The 23,413-nt window shown below is 40.9% G+C and overlaps 2 protein-coding genes across 4 annotated transcripts in view; one reads left to right on the top strand and one right to left on the bottom strand.

Moving 5' to 3' along the window:
- The window catches only part of HSPA12A (heat shock protein family A (Hsp70) member 12A), a 180,552-nt gene extending 167,390 nt beyond the window's left edge, over positions 1-13,162 (bottom strand). The window contains exon 1 of the mRNA XM_012448034.3: positions 12,963-13,162. Within this exon, the coding sequence (XP_012303457.2) occupies positions 12,963-12,965 (3 nt within the window). The 5' untranslated portion in view covers positions 12,966-13,162. The remainder of the gene's footprint in view (positions 1-12,962) is intronic.
- ENO4 (enolase 4) overlaps positions 12,661-23,413 on the top strand; it is a 33,383-nt gene continuing 22,630 nt past the window's right edge. The window contains exons 1-6 of one of the 3 annotated variants that reach the window (XM_012448037.2): positions 12,661-13,128; positions 17,998-18,126; positions 18,863-19,053; positions 21,108-21,256; positions 22,913-23,082; positions 23,178-23,309. In XM_012448037.2, coding sequence (XP_012303460.2) covers positions 12,964-13,128; positions 17,998-18,126; positions 18,863-19,053; positions 21,108-21,256; positions 22,913-23,082; positions 23,178-23,309 — 936 coding nt within the window. In that variant the 5' untranslated portion in view covers positions 12,661-12,963. Of the gene's footprint in view, positions 13,129-17,125; positions 17,194-17,997; positions 18,127-18,862; positions 19,054-21,107; positions 21,257-22,912; positions 23,083-23,177; positions 23,310-23,413 lie in introns of those variants that run through there. The other 2 variants (XM_012448039.2, XM_064373805.1) reach the window with 2 other exon arrangements.

Here is a 23,413-nt window from a genome sequence, read left to right as displayed (position 1 = left end):
TCAGAAAGCCCATAGGAGGTGTCTGTTTTTGACCCCTTTTCCCATCACATGCCTGGGCCCAGGCTGCTTGTTTAGTGTTGCCTCTCCTCTCCAGCTGCGGAGCTTATTGAAAAGCTCTTGCTCCCTGCTTGGTTTTGGCACATTTTCTGCAGGTGCCTCCTACTGCGGCCACAATGGGCTGCTAGGGAGGTTTAGACCTGTCAACAGCTACAGGGGAGGGGGTGGCAGCGGTGGAGGGAGCACAGTCATTGTCTTAAAGGGCCAGTGACATTGTATGCCGCCACGGAGCCTGCAGCACTGGCACCTGCTAATGAGATAGACCCTTTCTCCCACTCTCTTTCTCTCTTTAATGATTTAACTAGATCGCTTTGGTTCCTTTCTGGAAGGGGAATTGCTCCATTGATCATATAAAGTAATTGCCTGTAAAACATTGCTCTGCAACAACTACTACTTCCCTGGCTGAAAATGTCACAGCAATTGAAAAGCTCTTAGCCCCGTTCAAGAATGAGGTTGCAGAAGAGAACAGTCTTTGCATACGTCCCCAAGTATTTGTGTGTTCCTGGGGTTACAAATTTTTGGTGTGACTGGTGGATTTTTAAGACAGAGAATTTCTTCCCTGCTGTATGGCATGATTTTTGTGTGAGATTGTGGTAAACTAAACAAACACACACACACACAACTCCCTCCACCCTAAAATTAGATCTATTCATTCAGAGAAAGAAATTCTCATCTTCATCACCCATGCCATTCTTCTCTGAGACGCCATGAGGTTGGAGGGACACTCATATAGGTCCAGTGTGATTTGGGAAAGGGTCTTCGTTTCTCCTTACAGAAGTAGACAGTATCTTTATCTAGGAGGAAGCAGGGGCCTTGGTTTGGGAAGGAGGAATTGATGCCTTAATTGTTTAAGATTTGCTGATTTTTCAGACCTGTCACTTGGCGGCGGCAGTGACACACTGTGGGAACGGGGACCACACACTTAAGGAGTTTTCATAAATAGCTTTATTAAATAGTCACTGCCACACCAATGTGAAGGAGCAATTCACCTGGGGATAAATCACTTTGTAATAGGCATGAACCTGCCAACAAAATAAAAAACGGTTAGTGATGGTTTCATTTTTCTCCAACAGGTGAAAGCGTAAGTTTCTATCTAAATCAGAGAGAGACCTTTTTCAACTGAGTTGGTGGGAAGGGCCACTTGCGACACGCCATGCTGCCCGCTACCAATCTGGAACAAAGCTCAGGTGAATCACCTGTCATCAGGATAAGCTGTGAATATGTTTCTTCTAGCTGATGAAGGAAAGGCAGCAGACATGCCTATTATTGCACTTTTATAAAAAGGCAAAAACATCTGCCCACTTACTGACAAAGAGCACAGAGAAGTGAGCTATTAAAAAAAGGCCGTTTATGATGATAAATCTGAAAAAGCCATAGAACTTTGTGCGGCTAAATCAAGGTAATGGTACAACTTCCACAGCTGCACTTACGTGCATTTTTTTTTTCTTAGAATTTTGAGACTGGGGATTTTAGATTTTAAAATCTTTTAATACTATCAGAATATAAATGATATCGAGCTAGAGCAATAACACATACTATATCAAAATATACTGTATATAATAAAAGATATTTTCCTACGTATAATAAAAGGTATTTTTTTATCTGCCTATTTAGTAAAAAGAAAGCAAAAAAATTTCTTTAAATCTAAGCCCATTAAATAAACTGATTCCCGAATATGAAGAATTATGCTGACAGCCTTTTAACCCAGAATTTGAATGTGTTTCTATTTGCTCATACTAGCAGGTTTTTTTAAATTGTCTGTAAAATGACACATATAATTAGATGTTTAATTTGATAATTAATACAGAACTAAATAAAATATGAAACTAATAACTCCAAAAGTTCTGCTTGGCTCTGAGTCCCTTAAATAAAAACAAAGATTTATATACTGTCATGGGAAACGGATAGTACGTGTAAATTACTTCACATGGCAATTTCTAGTAGCTTTGCCTATTTGATCGGTGGTCAAGGCAGAGGAAAGTGGGTTGAATCAAGCCCATGCATCCAAGAAGAGAAGAGCCTGGACTATCGAGGCTGGAAACAGAAACCCCATTCGTACAGAGCAGCACAGCAAGCCAGGGTGTGATGGGAGGGCCAGGGGGTGGCATTCTGCATGGGAGGGAGGCAGGGGTGGTTGGCCTACTGCTGGTCCTCAGGCCAAGTGTCCTCCGCATGAACTCCCAGAGTGAGAGTGTGCATGGACAGTTTTAACACCGTTTGGGGGGATGAAAAACAGAACATTTGAAGTGGAGAAAAAAAACCAAACAAACACATCATCAGTGGAATGAATGTCAAATCTGACAGCAACCGTGGGACTGGTTTCACTTCCAAGCTTGCCCCTTTTTGGTTTATTTGTACATGATGCAAGAGGTCTGCCTAGAATTCCAAAGTTCAAAGACAACAAAATCATGCTTTACATCTTATTCCTCACGTGGATCTCCATAGCACATTTTAAACCATCTGACTTCACAAGGTACAATTTAACCTTCAGTTAAGTTTGTTTCAACTTCATACAAAAGAGGGTTTGTAAAGATGCTGGGGTTTGCATTTAAAAAAAAAAGACTGCATTTTTTAAAATGTTGCCTTATTCTTCTGTCAAGGCACAGCTGGTTAAATGTAGAGAGAGATGAGAATTATAACCTGGGCTAATATGTGATTTTTCTGAGCGGTAACTGCTAAATTCTTCATAATTCATATTTGCCAACTTCTTTATGCAGTGAGAGCCACACACACTTCAACCTGAGCACCTTACGTACTTAGAAAATCCCCATGTGTTTTCATTTGTCACCAATATGTATTTCATCTACTAAAAGTTAACGTACAGATATGTTAAGGTCCTTAATACTTTAATAAAAAGCTAACAGTCAGGCTAGCGGGTAACAGGACTTGCTGAAATGTTTGTTTTCAATACATAAGGTGAACATACTTTCCAGTTGGAAAATGACATCAATCTGAACCTTATTTTATAGCTCTTGAATAGAGAACTACTGGCTAAAGGAAGAAACAGATTTTACTATTTTATGCCTTTGTAGAATGCACAAGATCATTCTAAAGGAATATTTCGACTCCAGTGTTTCGGATCAGGTCAGATGTTACCGAAGCTATATGAGCACAGACTTCACTCCCCTCCCCCACGAAGAGCCTTGCTCTACTTTGCTGTTTCCTACAATTTTCTTAGAATTACATGCTGCAAAGTTCCCTTTCTTTCAAAAGTCACAAAGCACTAAGTAGCCAAAGGAGTCTTCCCATACCCTTGTTTTCCTCAGTTTGACAGGGATCACAGCTCCATTCCTCCAATAATATCCATCCAAAGTTACAGCTTATTTAAAAATATCCCATTGAAATAGATGCACTTTAGTAATCAACACAAGTATGACTGATTCCAAAGGACTTCGTAGATGCCTTGTAAAAAAAAGACCCTAAAATCTCACCTACACATTTTGTCAAAAGTAGATGAGACAGGATGGCATGACGTGTATAATCTTAAAGTCTCAATTTGGAAGCAAGGTGGGTCGATCATAAACATAGTAATCATATGATCATAAACATAGTAATTGCATGATCATAAACATAGTAATCATATGGACTGATCCTGATGTGGCAGCTAAGCCTTAACCCAAGAGGGTACAGACATGTGTGTAACATTTGATGTACCCACCAGGGTCTAGTTTTGTGCCAAGAGGTTAGCGCTTTTTTTTTTCTTTTTTTTTTTTTTTTAAATGACTGGGGCTTGAAAGAGTGTGAAAAGTCCAAAGCATGCTCCTAGTAAGCTGGACTCAAGACAGCATACATACAGACGGGAAAGCCAGTTCTTTTTAGTTAAAAACAAAATACAGTGATTTTTTTCCTCACATAATAATATTTGGAGATAAAGTCTCTTGCAAATATAAATTAAAGAGAGTTCCTGTTTTGAGTTCATTTTGATTGCATATCCTGTTTTGCAGATTTATAATTATCTCTGAGAAAGACAACTAATTTTCCAGCATTTGGTTTATAAGATGTATACAAAAAACTACTAAATGAACAGATAATTTTCTCTTGCAAATATTAATTTCTTGGTTCAGAATTTTAAGTGGCTGTACTTTCAGTAAAGTAATAAATGATACACAGAACAACATTCATTCTAAAGCTTATAAATTGATAAATACACATTTTATTTATTTCAAATATCATTCTTTAAAAGTTATAGCCCTTTGTTCTTACCCTATAAAAACATAGTCTTTGATTTTGTATTTGATTCTGTATTCTCAAAATCAGCACAGGAACTGCATTTTTCCTGCCAGCTTAGCTATAAAGAAAAGAAAGTATTTATGATTAGGCAACGAAAGTTCCGGTCAGACCCACAGTTAATAGGAATCTCAACAAGTGTTGGCTGAGAATCATTTTACATCAAAAAGAAATGTGGCACTAGTTCCCTCAAACAGAAACTCTGCTTCTAAAATGTTAGACATAGAAAAATGTTTTAGGAAGTACAGAGATCTAAGGTTAACTCAAATGGAATTCCTACCTTCTGAGTGTGTTTCACTATCTTCTCCCATTTTCAAGTTTCCCTAAAGTTTGTAAGACTAGAACGCAAACATATGGTTGTGAGCTTTGTGAGGATGACTACCTTGGATCGCTCAGTGACATTTTAAATCAATCAGTTGGTCACAGATCAACTCCAATTTTCACAACAGTCACACAGTAGCTGCTGAACAAATGCGGTCCCTCGGGACGCTCTGATAGATCCGGTAAAGGCAGTGGAACAGAGTGAAGCCTGGGTTACTCATGCTGCTTCCCTTGGCCAGATCTCTAAGCACACAAAAAGAAATGAGGCTGAGGGCAGGCACCCAGATGCTTCTAATCCAAACCACACTTTTGCCTCAGTTATTTATTTCAAGTGAAAGTACCTTCACACAACATTCTCCTAATACACACAACTCTTTATTCCATTCTGAGTACAACTGTGTGTCAGATTCTCTTGCACTTTCCTAGTCTTTCCTATCCCCCAACTGTAGCAGTTAAAATTGTAGCTCAGGCCAAAAACAAACATCAATAATAACACAATAAAAGCATTTCCACTTTAGAAACAATATTTTAGTCTTTTATCTTTACTAAACTTTAAGTATTAATAGAAACATTTTTCTGAGAAATGGATGCTGATCATCAGTAGTTTTATTTCTGTAACCTCTATCTAAAGTGTTGAATGCACAATCATAAAATAATCATATTATTTAACTAAAAACAGGATTAATCATGCATTATTCCTTGTCAGCATTCAACACAATTCAATGTATTTTTTAACATCTGGTACAGAAATTTAATCTAACACATTAGAGATTCATTCACATGTATCACCTAAATAATTTTGGAAGTACATAGGGCTTCATTTATAATAATTTATAGATGTTTGTCATATACAAAAGAGATGCAGTTAAATTAATACTAGTAAATTTGCCTAAAATAATTTTATTTGCTAAAAAAGTACTGAGAATTTACTCCTCTAAAATACAATTTTTGAAAAACAATTCTCATTCTGCATTTGTGACTATTTTTTCTTAACACTCAAAAAGCTGTAGCTGTAAGACTTCTCAGGAAAAAATAGCTGCCAACTCTAAAAGACAAAATTATGGCAGAAAAAGAGAAAACAACATCATAACGAAAAAAAAATTCTACATTTTGCCAATAATTAATTTAAAATCAAGTCCTAAGTTGACAACTCAATTTTTTAAATTCCCCAAATACTTTTTGAAAGTTTAACATTACCATAAGACTCATAACCAGTCCTGTAGAAATTGTGTTATGAGGCAGGAGCGGTCTTTTGATTTTGCTAATAAGAAACAGATAATTCCTCTTAAGCAGATTAACTTAGAGTACATTTTCAAGGAAGTTAAAATCCCCTTCAATCAGGTTCTCAAGTTTAATTACAACAGTCAAACAATGTATTAACACTCATTCAAGTGCAGCAACAAAACAGGCATGGAACTCTCAAGGCCTAGGAAACAAACCCAATCGATATTTACAAGAGTCACAGAGAATACAATTTTTTTTTTTTTGGCCATAACTTGATAAAACATCTAACTGGTCCTCTTAACTGGGATTCTTCCTCTCTCTTCTTTGCTGCCCTCTATGTGGAAAATACATTTAACATCTTCTTCACTCACAATACGTACAATCATACTATTTATTTTGCTATTTTTATATTAATAAAAGAAGTACAAATAAGAAAACCTGGCCTTTTTAAGGTATTTTATATGTATTCCTTTTGTTTTATTAGCCCTGTAATTATGTTACAAAAATACCTTTAAGTTGTAGCTACTTCTATAAAGTTAAAAAATTATCTATTTAAGGCCAGGTACGGTGTCTCATGCCTGTAATCCCAGCACTTTGGGAGTCCGAGGCGGGTGGATTGCCTGAACTCAGGAGTCTGAGACCAGCCTGGGAAACATGGTGAAACCCCGCCTCTACTAAAATACAAAAGAAATTAACTGGGCTTGGTGGCGTGTGCCTGTAGTCCCAGTTACTTGGGAGGCTGAGGCAGGAGAATTGTTTGAACCCAGGAGACGGAGGTTGCAGCGAGCCCAGATCGCGCCACTGCACTCCAGCCTCTGCGACAAAGCGAGACTCTGTCTCTACTAAAAAAATAAAAATAAAAAAATCTATTTAAAAATGGCAAAGTTTCTTTTGCTCCATCTTTTCCTTTGCTCTTTACTGTCTGAAGTCACTGAATAATTGCCCTACTTCCAGTTTCATTCTGCCCATATAGAAATTGTGTGTATTCTGAAAAATACTAATTAAACTGCCAGCAGTGGCATCTCCAACAGTATCTTTTGGTCTTCAGTGTCAAAGGCCTTTGAACAAATGACCGGAAGGCTGAATCTAAAACAGCCTTTGACAGGATGCCAGCTTTGAACACTCACATTATGACTATGGCTCCAGCTTTCTGCTTTATTTGGGAAGCAAGAGAGAAACAACACATTAACTTTACAATTCTCCACAAATGCTAAAGGCTAAAATAAAAGTGATAGATTACCAGGAGGCGTAATCACCTCAAAAGGTCACTGATACTGTTTTTAAAATGGGGTTCCCTTTTATTCAATTCAGTCTGGATTCCAGTACAAGCTAAATAAAGGTTTTCAGACAAATACTCCAAAACTGCCAAAATACTACATTTTCCTTTTCCTTCATTTCCTTGGTCACAACACAACCAGTTACTATATGTTAGCCACAGCAGAAAGAATTTGATACAGATTTTAAAATTACATCTCCTAGCAATCCTATGAAATCGAAAATATTAGTGCGGAAATGGGCTCAGAAAGGTCAAATAATTTGTAAAAAGGTCGCACAACTGGGAACTGGAAGAACCAAGATTTGAACTCATGAACTCTGATTTCCTAGGCCTTGTTGGCTTCCTCCATCAATAAATCATTCCTGGGGGAAGCCTTCGTTATTCTCTTTCTGACCTGATCCATGGAGAAATCTTTTGGAGCAGTGGTTTGCAACCTTGGCTGCATATTAATATCATATATTTAAAATATATATATATGCATGGGCCCCACCCTCTGGAGATTCCAATTTAATAGGTCTGGGATAGGACCCAATAGTCAGTAACATTCAATACTGTAGCAATGAATAAAATAAACAATCTCTTCATGGTGCTTAAATTCTAATAGTGCTTAGATTCTGGTAGAAGCCAATAGAATCTCCAGGTGATTCTAATGTGTGGCTCAGACTGAGAACCAATGATCAAGATACCACTTACTGAGCATTCTTTCTTCAAGACCGCCAAGTGAGCGACTCAACTGGCTCCTCCTAAGAGGACAGACAGGAGTCTAGCAACAGCTAGCATGAGACAGTGGAACCTAAGAGAGTTCTAGCTTTGAGAGGCAGTGTGCACAATGGGAAATACAAGGTCCCTGGTGTCAGAGCTGGGTTCAAATTCCATCTCCCCTATTTATTAACTGTGTGACCTTGAGCCAATCACTTACCTTTTGTGGCTGTTCTGCAGATTCAATGGAATGATGGAAGTAAAGCTCCAGGCATATAAAAGTGCCCAATCAAAGATAGTGGCAACTGTTGTTTTGGCTGGTTTTGCTGTTATTACTATTATAGTGGTAATGACTACTGCCAACTGACATTAATAAAGAAAAAAAATCTTAAAAGCCTCCCGACTTATTAGCAAAATAATTCCTACTTTTTTTACTTAGCATTTAATTTACAGCTATTTGTATTTGCAATTAGCTTGGTAATCATATTTCTTATTCAGGACAACTGGGTGAGGATGGTTAGCGTTATTATTCCCATTTTCTAGATGAGGAATCTTATTTCCTACACATGATGACTGAGTAAAGACAGTTAACATTATTATTCCCATTTTCCAGATGAGGAAAAGGCAACATCTTCCATCTATTATCTCCAGTTTATGATTCTGATTAAAGGCACCTGTGCTCATGTTCATTACTTCCCTATGAAAAATGATATTTATCATAGATGTCAAGTGTAGGAAATAAGAATTAACAAGCACTTGATAGCAACCCCAAAATAACATCTAAATAATCACTTATGAACATCAAAGTCACGGCAAACAAGTTCCAATTTAAATAAAGGTGCTGGACAGGATTAGGGAAAAACGAACAAATGCGTCTTCTTCATCCACATTCATTTAGGAAATGTCTGACATAGCTTAGAAATCATTTTTGAAATGTAGACTGAAGAACTGTTAATTTTCTCTATGAAGGGTCTTCAGTTAGCAAGTTGGAACAGACTAATGTATCCTGATATCTTAAATTAGAGTTACAAAGTAGGAGAGATCCAAGATGGAAAGACTTGGTTCAGGGGTTCTCTAAGGAGGCCACCGGGAAGCCCATGGACTCTGTGCAAGGGGCCCATCACTCCAAAGACACCAAATACACCCCCGACACCGAATAACGGCTTGCCCACAAATGTATCCCTTTTCCTATGCGTGAAATTTCCATGAATAAAAATATATTATGCCTCTAGAAATACTGCTGAATTTATAATTATTATATATAACTACTATTACATTGGGGGAGGGGCTGAATTTTATTATTGTTGTTAAAAGGAGCCTTCATACTCAAAAAGCTTAGGAAATTCTAACCCAGTCCAAACACCTCTTTTTACTGACATAGATGGATCTCAGGGGCAGCTGGGACTCCAATCTAAGTCTTCTCATTTCCAGACAAGTGTTTCTTGTCACACGCCATACATGCCTTCCAGTGCAGTTACAGACTCATGGGACGTTAACAGTCATGACTGTATCCTCTAATATCATAGCCTTTTTCTAAAGCAGGAGAGCACAGTCCTACCCTCTCTGTGTGAATATGTTGCAGAAACTTTCTAAATCTCCTGAGCCTCTTCTTTCCCCTTTCTTCCCTCCCATCCTTGGCTCCCCAGTTTAGTTAAGTTTAGGGTTAGCAATACACCTGACCCTTCTCAAGTACCCTTAGACATTCAATCTCAATATGAAATGGAAACACAATCACCAAGACACTAAAACAAGGAATGTGTAAAGTATGTATAAAATCTGCATATATATGAGTGTATTTATAGCTAAAACCCCATAAACATTTCCTAATATCTATGAAAAATAAGAAAATGGAATATTCATGAATAATCATTTTATTTACCTGGATCTGTCAATACCAATCGTGCTTTCACATCTATGATTTCAGTTTGTCCTGATGACTCACTCTGATATAAGTGCTACTGGAGTGTCACTGGAACTTAAATTCAGTGAAGAGAAGGAATTTCTTTTATTCACTGTTCTTTCCCCAGTGCCTAGAACAGTGTCTGGCACGTGGTGGGCATTCAATAAATATTTGTTGATTGAGTGAATGACAGAAGTTGATTGACCAGGATGGTAGTTTCTATTTATTAATTGATTTTTTGACTTCACATGCTATCACTTTTTTTTTTTGAGAAAATGAAATGGGTCTACAAGGGAACAATTGAGATTTCTTCTTAAAGTAGTCATCCTCTTGGAACTTTAACATCCTTCTCTCAAATACTGTAAATGTAATTTTTCAAGGCTATACAAGTAATGCATTCACTATAGGAAAACCAGATACTATCAATATATGAAAAGAAGAAAATAAAAGGTCCTGGTGATCCCATCACCTTGGGACAACACAATTAGCACGCTGATATGTATCTTTTCAGACTTTTTTCTATGCAGTTCTACACACACGAACACATACATATGAAATACTCCCTAAAGTCTCTGCCTTAGACTTTGTGATTTTGACTTTTTCCTTTTTCTCTAAACCCTTTTTCCTGATGTAGCTCCTTGCCTTCCTTTTATGTCTTAAATATATTCCTTCCCCAGTATTTAGGTCCTACTTCAAAACGATGTTTCCCCCTTTGCCCTCCAAAGAATTTGTCTGTTCTTACAACTCTGAACGCTATGCGGATGTTGTCTATCTGGATCTTCAGTCCTCCCTTTCCTCTGGGATACCAATGCTCCTCAAGCTCTACACATCTAACGCCCAATGCATCATGTTGCCTCCATCAAAACCAGATGATGCACTCATCCTACTTCCATTAACTATCACAGAATTCTACAAGTATCCTCAATAGTCATCTTTGCTTCCCCAAACCCACAACCAACCACTCAATGCCTTTTACATCCATCCTTCCTATTCTCTCTTACTCATCAATTCCCATGGTTGCCATCAGTGTTTAGGCCCTTGCACACACACAATTTTCTGCCTCTGTCTCTTGTTTTCTGTATAACAAAAACCCATCAAAGCTACCCACTGCTGCAAGTTAACTTCCTAAAACCCTACTTATTTCTTACCCTTCCTATATTCAGAAATTTGTGGTTGCTTTCTTCTCTTACAAAATGAGATTCCAGCCTCTTCATAATATCACCTCAAACTACTTTTCCAACCTGTTTCTCATTATTCCTGAAAAGAAACCCTTTGCTCCAGCCAGGCTGGTGTACCCATGATTCACTCACCTTCAAAATGTTTGATTGTGAGTTAAGTACTTATTAACCGTTTATTATGTGTAAAACCCATTCATTCATTCACCAAATCTTTACTGAGCAGCTATTCAATCCAGTAATGTAACGATGCTGCAGACACAGTGGTGAACAAGAGAGACCAAGTTGCTGTCCCCCTGGAACTGAGGCAAATGGGTTACAGGGGGAGACTCTAAGACATGGTGGTCCCAGCCCAGGATACTCGCAATCTTCCATTGAAAGGTCAAATGAATTAACACATCCCTGAGGGCTGAACTTTGTGGTCCAGGCAGCAAATGAGGGAAGAGTTCAGAAAGAAGGGCTGGCTGGAGTGGGAGCTGGACTGTGGACGTGGCTTCATTGATGTGGGACTCAACCTGTGCACTCAAGGATGAGCATAGGAGAGAAGCAGGTGCCTTTCTTCCAGGGATATATGAGGAAAAGCAAAAAGGTGGAATGGAAACAACAGCAATAGTACCGGCTTATTTTGCATAAGGGTTCATTCAACACCTATTCAGCAGAGCACATACTCTGCCCTTGCAGGGCCCCAGGCTCCGTGGTAGATGTGAAGATAACAGACTCAGCTCCTACTGTCAGGGGATTTCCATCTAGCAAGGAGAGAAGCCAGGTTCATGATGGTCTATCACACACAGACAGTCAGACGTTCCGTAAGAGAGCAGAGAGAACACGGAGGAAGTTTGGAAGGTGTATGTCTGGGCTGCACAGCAGTACTTACAGCATCACATTTTTATGCATCTGCATCATACGTGCATGTATTGAAAATAACTGTCTTGTTTCAAAGGGCTTTCTCACTCACTTTCTCATTTTATGCTAAGTGACTCAGAAAACAGGCAGAGTAGGTATGATGTTTTCCATTGGGGCAAAGTGTAGCACACATCTTGTAACTCATCTATTTGGGTAGGGAACATAAACGGGCGAGAGTAAAACAAGAACATACTGTCCATCGCCGCCCACTCCTGCAGCATTGGAAGTATCTAGAACTGAGGACACACACTAACTTCTGTAATCGTATGACACCTGGCAGGTGCAGTGAAGCCAGGAAGGCACTTTGGATTGAAAAGGGCATGACACAGGCAGCATTCTGGAGAGAGAATGTGAACTAAGGCCATTCCCCCATTTTCGTTTTACCTCCCCATGTCCTGCCTGAATCACCCCCCACCCTTAGGTCTGCCCAAACCACAACCATCCCTTAGGGTTCACCCCAAATATTTTCAGCCCACACTGGTTTTTTTTCATTCCGTTGTTTTCACCCCCACTAACATCCCAAGGAAAGGTGAGTGGCCATTTCTCTCCTGGACATCATAGCAGGCCCAGCCAGCACACGACTCGGCTCAGAGCAAGTAGTTAATAAACATGAGCCTAATGAAAGAATTCCTGAGACTGCCACAGCTCAGAACTATGTCCTGAGCTCCCACATCCCTCCCCCAGTAGAGTGAGCCTGCCTTGCACAGGCGACCCTAGCAACCTGGAGGAGCTCACTAAGCGCAGAGAGCTAGGGGGCGCATGGGGTGGGCCGGGTGGCCTGAGGCGCTGGGCGAAGGGGAGCCGAGCGCGCGACCCCAGCTGGAAGTCGGAGCTAAGGCTGCCGCGCTCCGGCAAAACGCGCTTGATGAGGTCGTTAAATATTTCCCCTTCTGGAAAATCGCCGGGGAAAAGTGGTGAAAAACGAAGCTGGGAGGGCGCTAGTCCCGGGAGTCTAGGAGCCCAGACACCCCGGACCCAATCCCGCAGGGAGAGGAGGGAGGCGAGCGGGCGCAGAAGCCATTCTGGCTCCGAGAAAGGGAGCAGCTTTTGCCGCAGAACAACCTAGGCCTGAACGCCTCGCGAGATCTGGGGGTCGGGATCACGTTGCGTTGCCTAGCGACAGCAAGGACGCTCGTGAGCCCCCAGGCTAAACCCCGCTATAGCCTTTTAAATCTCCTACCATGGGGGAAGAAGGCGGCGGCCGCAGCTGTGGGACCACTAGGGAGCTGCAGAAGCTGAAGCAGCAGGCGATGGAGTACTACCGGGAGAACGACGTTCCACGCAGGCTGGAAGAGCTGCTCAACTCAACCTTCTACCTACAGCCTGCCGACGTCTACGGGCACCTGGTAGGGACCTGGGACGAGCGACCTCCTTCCTCCAGCCCCTCTCCCCCCGCCCAGCGCTGCGGTAACGCGGTGCGCTGCGCCGCAGAGTCGCGCATGCGCGCTGCCCGGGCCCTGGGTCTGCGTCAGGCGGGCACTGCTGGAGGGAAGGAGCGGGAAGGATACCCTGGGGCGAAAGGATCTCCCCAGAGAAAGTAGTGGAAAGGAAGCAGCAGGAGAAAGGAGGGCTCTAGGCGGATTTGACCTGCGGCGACAGCCCAGGGCCTGGCAGGGTTCCTCGCTACTTAAGGGGCCTCTCCGCTTGTGGTCCGGCCCGCCGCTCATGGCTGCCAATTGTCATTTTTAACACAGACCTTAATGCCCCCAGCTCAGCTCACCAACCTTCAGCAGCTCCCTTTTGACCACAGAATGAACACCTTGGTGTTTGCTACAGCTTGGCCTCAGCCTAGCCTGGGGTCTCATTCTACTGGCTCCTCTGCCGGGATGCCTGCTTCTATCTGACCAGCCCCCTCCCTAAACTCCAAAATTCAGACCAAAGCCTTGCCCACGTAACCCTGGACCAACCGTCCTTCTGGGTGCCTACAGCATGTCCTTCGTATATTCTAGGCCCCTGAGGCAGCCTCCCTAGGCAGCCTGTGAGCCTCTGCTAGGAAGAGGGGCCTTTTCTTATCACCTTCCGAGTCTGTGCCCAGCCCCGAGATCTGGCACATACCTTAACCTTAAGCAGTGAGCAGTTGAAGCAAACGCGTTTTCTCCCAGATCCAAAAGTAGTAACCCACACGTACCGTCTGGAAGTCAAGTGTGGTTGGGGCTTCTAGGAATTTGCACTGTGGCGAGGGAAAGCAAGGAGGCAATGTGAACACCAGGCAGAATGAGGGCTATGAAGAAGCAGATGTGCTATCAGGATGCAAAACAACGTCGTGTTGAGGCAGTTGATATGAAGGATGATCCGGGAATGATTTTTTTCCCCTCATTCATGGCCTACAAAAGGGGAGGAGTGTGGGGTTTACGGAGCCCCTTGTGCTGCATGATATAACTCACTTAATCCTTAGTACCACTACGATGAGGTAAAAATGATGATTCCGACTGGGTGTGATGGCTCATACCTGTAATCCCAACACTTTGGGAGGCGGAGGCAAGCGGATCACCTGAGGTCAGGAGTTCGAGACCAGCCTGGCCAACACAGAGAAACTCGTCTCTGCTAAAAATACAAAATTCGCTGGGCGTGGTGGCGCATGCCTGTAATCCCTAAGGCTGAGGCAGGAGAATCGCTGGAACCTGGGAGGCGGAGGTGGCGGTGAGCCGAGATCGTGTCATTGCACTCCAGCCTGGGCCACAAGAGTGAAACTCTGTCTCAAAAAAAAAAAAAAAAAAAAGCAAACATGAACTCTTGTTCCCCAGTATAATGATCTTCTCATTCTATTAGGCAGCCAGGATATTTGTTTGTACAGCTCTCAGGGAACTTATATCTTAGTTTGGGACAAAAGTCACTAATATATAAAATAATTGGAGCAAAAGAGAAGGTGATAGATGACTGTGTGCCAGATTGAGGGACAGATCTCTATATGCTAATAAAGGAATTCAGGGATGGAAAAGATCCTTGGAGGCGGTATATCCAGGAAGCCTTTGGCTTGGACTTTGAAAGATGTTCAGGAATTGCAGAGGCAAAAAAACAACCTCCTTTTCCTTTTATTGACTGCTCTAGTTTTGGCCGTGCTTACTCTCACTTAGTCTCTCCCTCTATCAAGCCCATCCTGCAGAGTGCTGCTAGAACAGTGTCCTAGCATGCAAGTCTGACTATAGTTCTCTTCCTCAGAAACCTCCTGTGGCTTTCCCCTGCTTGCTGGCCTTCATGTGTGTGGTTCACAGTGCTCAGCCCCTGCCTCTGGTAACAGATACATCTCCCACTCCCCTGCCTTGCTTCTCTACACCGAATCACTGACTTTTTCCTAAAGCCAGAAGTTTCCTACCTTTCTCCTCTTTGCTTGTCCTATTTCCTCTCCCCAAAGTATGTGCTCTCCACATCGCCCCCTTGACTGCCACTGAAACATTATACCTCCTCCAGTGTTCAGCTCCAATATGATTTCGTCTGTCCCTCTGCGACACTGATATGGCTTGGCTCTGTCCACACCCAGATCTCATCTTGAATTGTACTTCTCGTAATCCCCACATACAACTTGTGGGGAAGGACCCTGTGGGAGGTAATTAAATTATGGGGGTGGTTACCCTCATGCTGTTCTCTTGATAGTGCATTCTCATGAGATCTGATGGTTTTATAAGGGGCTCCCCAACCCCTAGACTTCACTTTGCACTTTTCCTTCTGGCCATCACATGAAGAAGGATGTGTTTGCTTTTCTGTCCACCACAGTTGTAAATTTCCTGAGGCCTCCCCAGCTGTATGGAACCTCACACATGAGCCATGGTCAATTAAACCTCTTTCCTTTATAAATTACTGTCTCAGGCGGTCCTTTATAGCATGTGAGAACAAACTAAGACAGACATATTAGAGGAGTTCACACATGGTAAAGATCATTGCAGGCAATAACAATACAATTTATTCCATCATCACAAAACTTAATGATTGAAAGAGTCTTGGATTGGGAATATGGCAGATCTGGTTTTGATTCTTAGCTCCGCCACTTCCTCACTGTGATAGCGTTACACTGATGGCCCTTCAAGGAACTAGACCTCCAGTGTGAACACTTTTTTGTAAGTCCCTCCCACACTGACTCTGGACTTGGTCACGTCACTTACTTTAATCAATAGGACCTTGGCAAGCACGATACAAACAGAGAGTTGATAAGTGCTGGCATATTGAAGCTTGTCCTCTTGGAAGCTAATCATCATGCTATGAGTATGTCCCAATTACCCTGCTGGAAAGAGAGAGATTGTGGAGAGAAAGATCCTGACAGATACGAGACCCCTCAGAATATCCTGTGAGAGAGACAGATGCCCAGCCAGCCCCTCACTGTGCCAGCCATCCCAGTGAGGCACTGGACATTGAGTGAAAACAGCTTCGATATGCTGGTTTCCGTCAAGCCTCCAGATGATTACATCTGCATAAGGGACTCCAAACAAGCCCATGAAAAGAATTTTCCAGTTGAAGCTCCTCCCAGATTACAGGATCATGAGCAAGTTAATGGTTTAAACCACTAAGGTTTGGGGAGGTCTGTTACAAAGTAGTAGATAATGAAAACATTGGCTAAGTGATCTTGGATGGTTAATTTTTGTGGAACTCAGTCTGCTCATCTGTGGGATGGAGATGATACCACATACCTTAGAGAGTTGTGTTGTGAATGTAATGATACAATGTATATATAGTGCCCAGGGATGTAACTGACATTTATTAATTTATACAAGATTTAATTTATAGAATCCTATATATGTCAGGCCCTGTGGTTTTTGATATAGTGATAAAGAAGACATAATCACTCTTTCAAAGCACATATTAAGCACTTTAAAAATGTTAGTTCCCTTCCTCTGCTAACACATGTGGCACATTATAGGTGCTTGGTGCTTCTTAAATTGAACTCACTATAACAAACAGAGTGTAAGCTAAATAGCATTTTTCCTCTCCTGATTCTAAATTCATTTAGGCACTTGCTCCGTAACATACAAACCACCATTAAAAAAAGGCATGGATAGCTTGAAAATGAGCTCTTGCTAAATACTTCTGGGGCCCCACCTCTGAACTGGTGTGTCACTGTAGGTATTATATGACCTGTTGTCCAGGTCGAAGTTACTGGATTTTGAACTGAAAGATCAGAGACCTGGTCTGCTAAATGAAAGCAAAGCCCAATACTATCTAGTAATCAAGAGAGCAATAAGGGTGTGCCTTCACCTTCCCTCCTTCCAGTTTCTCCTAGCTCCTTTTCCTCTGCACAGAAACACGGCCCTGAACCTTTTTATGCAGGCTTCTTGAGTGGGCTTTCTACCTCAGCTTCTCTTTCTTCAGTCTCTTTCTTAGATCACTTCTAAATGACTTCTGCTTTCCACCTCAGTGAAACTGCTATTACTAAGGTTCCCAACAAGCCTCTTTGAATACACGGGACTGTGCATGAGCTGATGGTAAGATATAGCTACTGCGTAAGTCTTCACCGCTAAAATATCACATGCCTCACTGAGAGGAATTAAAATCGGCTCATGGCAGGCTTCTTAAAGGTAAATGCATCATGGTGTTCTAGAAACCAGTTGGTTTCTGTATCTTGAATCAAGGGGGCTGGGCACAGTGGCTGACGCCTATAATCCCAGCACTTTGGAAGGCTGAGGTGGAAGGATTGATTGAGGCCAGGAGTTTGAGACCAGCCTGAGCAGCATAGTAAGATCCCATCTCTACAAAAAATAAATAAACATTAGCCAGGTGTGGGGGCATGTGCCTGTGGTCCCAGCTACTCCAGAGGCTGAGGTGGAAGAATCTCTTGAGCCTGGGTGGTTGAGGTTGCAGTGAGCCATGATGGTGCCACTGCACTCCAGTCTGGGTGAAGAGCAAGACCCAGTCTCAAACAAAGAAAAGAGGGATAGCTTAGGCAACTGAATTGACTATAATAAGTCCTGCTAAATAGTGACACAGGGCCTTTAAATTAAGAAATGTTTGCAAATTTCTGTTGAGAGTTCAACATAAACCAAATTGCCCCGTGTACCAGAGACTCGGGAGTGGGGTGAATCCAAATCTCAGTATGAGAGGGCAGGGCATTTCTCACAGAACTGCTAGTCTAATCCTGGCATCAGGAAGAATACTCAGAGAGAGGTTTGGTAGAAACTACAGTCAATGTGAATGACCTTTTGAAGATAAATTAGATGTGGTATTGTGACTTTTTTTTTCCAAACACCAACTTGAACCAGATGATTTTTGTTCTTTTGTGTGTATTGAAGGCAAACTGCTTTTCTAAACTTGCAAAGCCTCCCACCATATGCAAAATTGTGGGGAAAGACGTACTGGATGGATTGGGGCTTCCAACCCTGCAAGTAGAAATATTCTGCACCATTCAAAACTTTCCCAAGGTATGAAGTAGTTTAAATGTGTTCCTTAATGTCCTGGCCCCACTACATTTATTAGCAACTCTTGTATAAACTGTAGAAAATTAATGTTTTGAAATCCACTGTTTGTGAAATATATGTGTATTTCATAGGTAGTCATGTAAGCATGAATTATACAATCAACCATGAGGGCTTTATTATGTCTAAGTGTAACTTTGATACAGACATGACATACTAGCACAAGGATGATCCAACATGGATAAAAGGAATGAGGCAAAAATAGTTTTTAAACTCTGACATGACTCATGTGATAGGTTCTATAAATCTATGTGTAGGTTTATAAATTAGTCTATTTACCTATTTATAGATGTTAGACTGACCTAAATAAATAATTTACTTTAATAGTTTTAACAATTCATTTTAATTCACTTTGCTACATATTTGTTAGAAATAATTTTTGCTATAGTCTCTGGTAGGAGAATAATAATGATTAAATCTGCATTTTGCCATTATTTATTGGAGAGGTAGTGATAAAAATGAAGTTCAACGTAGGGTTTTTCTACGGGTATTTTAAATGTTCTATGAAGCTGGGTTCCACAATGTTTCAACAGCTATAAAAATATCTTAAAGAAAATTATATATTCTCATTCTTCCCTTGAAATTGGTGGTAAAATTGCATGCATTTAAAACCTGGGTTCATTTAGTTTCCTCTTTTTGGGAGAGGTAAGGAACGTGTAGAACACATTTATATTATTTTCAGAGCATATGTTCTGTAGTGATCTCAACTCACTTTGAAGTCCATGAGAATGCTCTGCCCGAGCTGGCCGAGGTGGAGGAGGCAGAGAGGGCCAGTGCAGTCAGCACCGCTGTGCAGTGGGTCAACGGCAGCATCACGCACGAGCTCCAGGGCATCCCACCCTTTGACCAGGCAGAGGTGGATCACCTACTCAGGTATAGCTTCCACGTTGAAATATAAACATTAAGTACAAATACACATCCACTGTATTTCCATTTCACCTGCCAATAAAATGGGTCTGTCAAATCTATAGAATTGGGAAGTCAGTTTACGAAGCATATGTGAAAGCAGCCACATTTAGCATAAAATTTGTTTTCTCCTGAAAACCCTGTGATTAACACCTTATTGTGTAATGCTACATAGGGCTTTTTGGTCTCTTTCCAGGTACAGAGCTTTCTTAAGACTTAGTAAAAAGTTTTTCAGGAAAAGAATCAGATTATGAATCCAGAGGATGCCCTTTTCCTCTCTCCACCCCGTCACATGCTACCTGTGAGCTTCTCATAACCTTTTATTTAGTCACAATAGCTGACACATAGAAATATTCTGTCCTCCAGCCACAACTGAGTCTTCCATGCTTTGCTCATAGGTTGACTCTAAAATGCTAACAAGGAAGCATTTACGAGGGCTATGGAAATGTTCTTCATTGCCCAACTAAGTAATAGGTTAGAATCATTTTTCCGTTTTTGCAGGTCCAATGCCACAGCCCCTTGGCCAATAGCAGGTCAATTGGATTCTCTTTCCTTAAGCTTTATCCCTTACTTGTGTACAGCATTTTAGTTTGCTTCAAAGTAAGATAATGACCTTTGTAAAATAAACTGTTTTCTTTTCTTTTCTTTTCTTTTCTTTTTTTTGAGATAGAGTCTTCCTCTGTGACCCAGGCTGGAGTGCAGTGGCATGATCTCGGCTCACCACAATCTCCGCCTTCAAGGTTCAAGCAATTCTCCTGCCTCGGCCTCTGAGTAGCTGGGATTACAGGCATGCACCACTGTGCCCAGCTAATTTTTGTATTTTTAGTAGAGACAGGTTTTCAGCATGTTGGCCAGGCTGATCAAGAACTCCTGACCTTAAGTAATCCACCTGCCTCAGCCTCCCAAAGTGCTGGGATTACAGGCGTGAGCCACCGCACCTGGCCAAGAAATTTATTTGAATAGGTTTTGGTTTTCTTAGAGTTTCTGAATGCTATTCTTCTATTCCTTCTTTTTCCATCTGCTGTCATTAGCAGAAAATGATAATCTGCTATTATCATTTTCTTAGTTATTTTTTTCTCAAGCTCTCAGTCACATCTTATATTTTATGATTCTCCTTTTATTTTACTGGCATTTTCCCTCCCCAAACCACCATCTGGACTGGTTCTTCTGTAGACCAATTACAGAGATGCCATAAAGACTTCATTGTTCTCCTATTTCTGGATCCCATGTTCTTTTATTTCATGATTTGCTGGATCATATCCTTTAAAAGTAAGGATGAGAAAGGGTATATGGGATGTAAATTTTCTTTGTTATTATATGTGTGGGAATATTGATACTTTGCCCCCATGGTTGATAGTTTAGCTGAGTATAGAATTCTCTGTTGAAATAAATTTCTCTCATACTTTAAAGGCATTGCCCCATTGGCATCTGGATTACTAGTAAATCTGATGCAAATCTGATTCCTATGTCTTTGTTTTTTATTTGCATGCTTTTTTGCCTACAGAAGTTTTTGCCTCTTCTTTTTATTCTGGGGTGCTGAAATTTTACATAAATGCATCTAAGTGGGATTTCCAAAAGTTTTTTTTTAATATTCATCCTAAATGCCAAGAAAAAAAGAAATGAAGTTCTCTATATTAATATGCTATATTTCACTCTGTTCTTGACACATTTGTTTCCTGATGGTCATTCATGTAAAAATAAAATACTGTAACCCTTAATAAAATTATATCTTCAAGTTTTACTCTAAAAATGCAAACTCAGGGCTCAAATAATTTAAAAATGAGCACCTGAAATCTTTAAACATTTATTTCCATGCCAAAATAAATTTCAGTTCTTGAACACAGTTTTATGACAGCATCATTGTTTTCTGGCCTTGAAAATTAAAGCTGATTTGTTCTTAAGTAGCTAAAAAGCAGAGTTATTTATTGAAATATATTGGGGTCAGCTCTAAAACATGACCAAAATCACAGAGTGATATTCCTAAATATCCCATTGTAAAGCCATATTTTCTTGCCATTTAGGAAATTCTTTGCAAGTAAAGTACAAGAAGATAAGGAGAGAAAAAAATTGGAAAAGAGCCTGGAATACTCAACAGTGCTTATACCTCTACCTCCAGTACCACCACCACCACCTCCTCCACCTCCTACCAAAAAAAAGGGACAAAAGCCAGGTTGGTTGGTAACTTACCATCTTGCATAACCCTTAGTAACAAATGTGCAAGGAACAAAGGCTGAAGCTTGGACTGCCTTTTTGAGTCTCTGCCACAGACCCAGTTTGGCCTATGGCCAAATCCATCTTATGCCACATCCTCACTCAAATATCTTGCCCCATCCAACTCTCCATTTTTATTTCTAAAATAAAACAGTTTCTCACCCAAAGATGAGAAACTATTTTATTATTAAATAAGATACATTGAGCAGTGCCTAGTCAGGGGTAGGGTGGGAGGAGATGGCATGGGAGACCTTTCACCTCCCTTCAAAATTTCCATTAGCTAATCAAAAAGCCACTCCACATCTTAGAGTTTTGATTCCTTTGATATGAACAACCAACATTTTCTTAGCCCTATGTAAAATAAACATTTTCTTTACAAAACTATTTTAAAGCAAATAATAGAAATTATCACTTCAATTTGCCCTTGCTTCATGCCTTCCAACAGATTGCTAACCTCAGCCCCTGCAGAACATTCATTCTGGAGCTGCTCTTAGTGTAATAACAGGGTTTTGTATGTCTGCTGAACTAGAACATGCTCCTTAAGGGATGAATCATGTTTATTCTGCTTGCCATTGCTCGTATCTAGCATGAGGCCAGGCACAAACCAACCACCCAATTAATGCAAGTTCCACTAAGTAAGAAAGCAGTAGAACCAGGAAGGGACCAAAGAGACCAGGGAGACAGGGTACCTTATTTCATAGATCCAGATGCTGAGGCCCAGAGAAGTAAAGAGATTTGCCCAAGACAAAATAACTATTTTTGAGCAATCTTCCCTTGGGAGGGTGTGATGGCCACTACTTAGTTGTAAGTAGAGACCAACATGGGTGTTCATTTGGTGGTTGCTTTTGACTGATTGAACCTGGAGCTTAAGAGAAGGGAAGAAGTGGAGGGGACAGGTATTTGCTAAGCACTCATTAGGCATGAGGTGCTGAAAGACTTATCTCCACTGTGGGCCTGAACCACATTGGCAGCTGTGGAGGAAAGGACAAGAGGAACACTAGAGCTGTACAATGAACTCCGTCTGGACCTCACAAGACAGGGAGGCTGAGAACATATTACAGTGAAAGATGGGTAGAGAATCTGGGTCGATGTTTGGATCTGAAAGGCACTGCTACAGATCGTAAACAACACAGAATACGGCATTGGTTTGGGGTTGGTGAGAAAGATATCAAGTTAAGATATGTGCATGGAGAGATGTTCAACAGAAAGTTAAGTATGCAGCAGGTATGGTGCAATGTAGAAAAACAAAGATTTGAAATGTAAAGACAGCTCAAATCCTCTCTCTACTTTCTGTTACGTTAGGCAAGGCTTTTAACCTCTCTAAGCCCCAGTTAACATACATGTAAATGTAAAATAAAAATATCTACCTCATATGATTGATGAAGGAATTAATATCAGATAGCCTAAAATGTCTTAGACAGGCAAAATCCATGGCTAATGATTATTTGAGAATCTTAAGCAAAATCAAACAGAAAGCTTCTTGGGGGTTGAGGTAGAGCATCTGTTTTTCCCAGCCTCAGCTTTCATCCTTTCTTTTTCCTTTTTCCCTCATTCCATTTGTAAGTAAGTAAGGCATTTAGAAATACAGTCTTACTCTCAATATTTCTCCCTCCAGGGAGGAAGGATACTGCTACAGAAAAAACTATTACACCTGCAGAACCTGTTGAACCTGTACTCAGTGGCAGTATGGCCATAGGCGCTGTGTCACTAGCTTTGGCCAAAACCTGTGGCATGCTGCTTAATAATCCTCTGTACTTAAATATTGCTCTATTGAAGCACAATCAGGTTAGTATCTATGAAGTTCCATTAAAAGGAGCCATGAGTATCTCAATATGGATGAACCCTGTTTCTCATTTTCCCTTGTTTCCCCCCTATTTCAGGAACAGCCAACAATGCTATCTATGCCTTTGCTGATGGTATCGCTGGTCAGCTGTGGGAAGTCATCATCTGGGAAGCTAAATTTAATGAAAGAAGTGATTTGTATACCCCATCCTGAATTAACAACCAAACAAGTACCTTACATTATCTCAAATTACCTTTCCTAAAAAAAAAAAAAAACTCCATTGTCGATGAACTTTTAGTGTAGCTCCCTTGTGACACCAAGGGAGAGGGAATT

Source organism: Aotus nancymaae, unplaced genomic scaffold (genome assembly GCF_030222135.1).
Source record: "Aotus nancymaae isolate 86718 unplaced genomic scaffold, 86718_ANA_hifiasm-v0.15.2.pri h1tg000010l, whole genome shotgun sequence".
NCBI classification, from domain to species: Eukaryota; Metazoa; Chordata; class Mammalia; order Primates; family Aotidae; genus Aotus; species Aotus nancymaae.
Note: the sequence above shows the minus strand (reverse complement) of the source record. Positions and strands in the feature narration are given on the sequence as shown.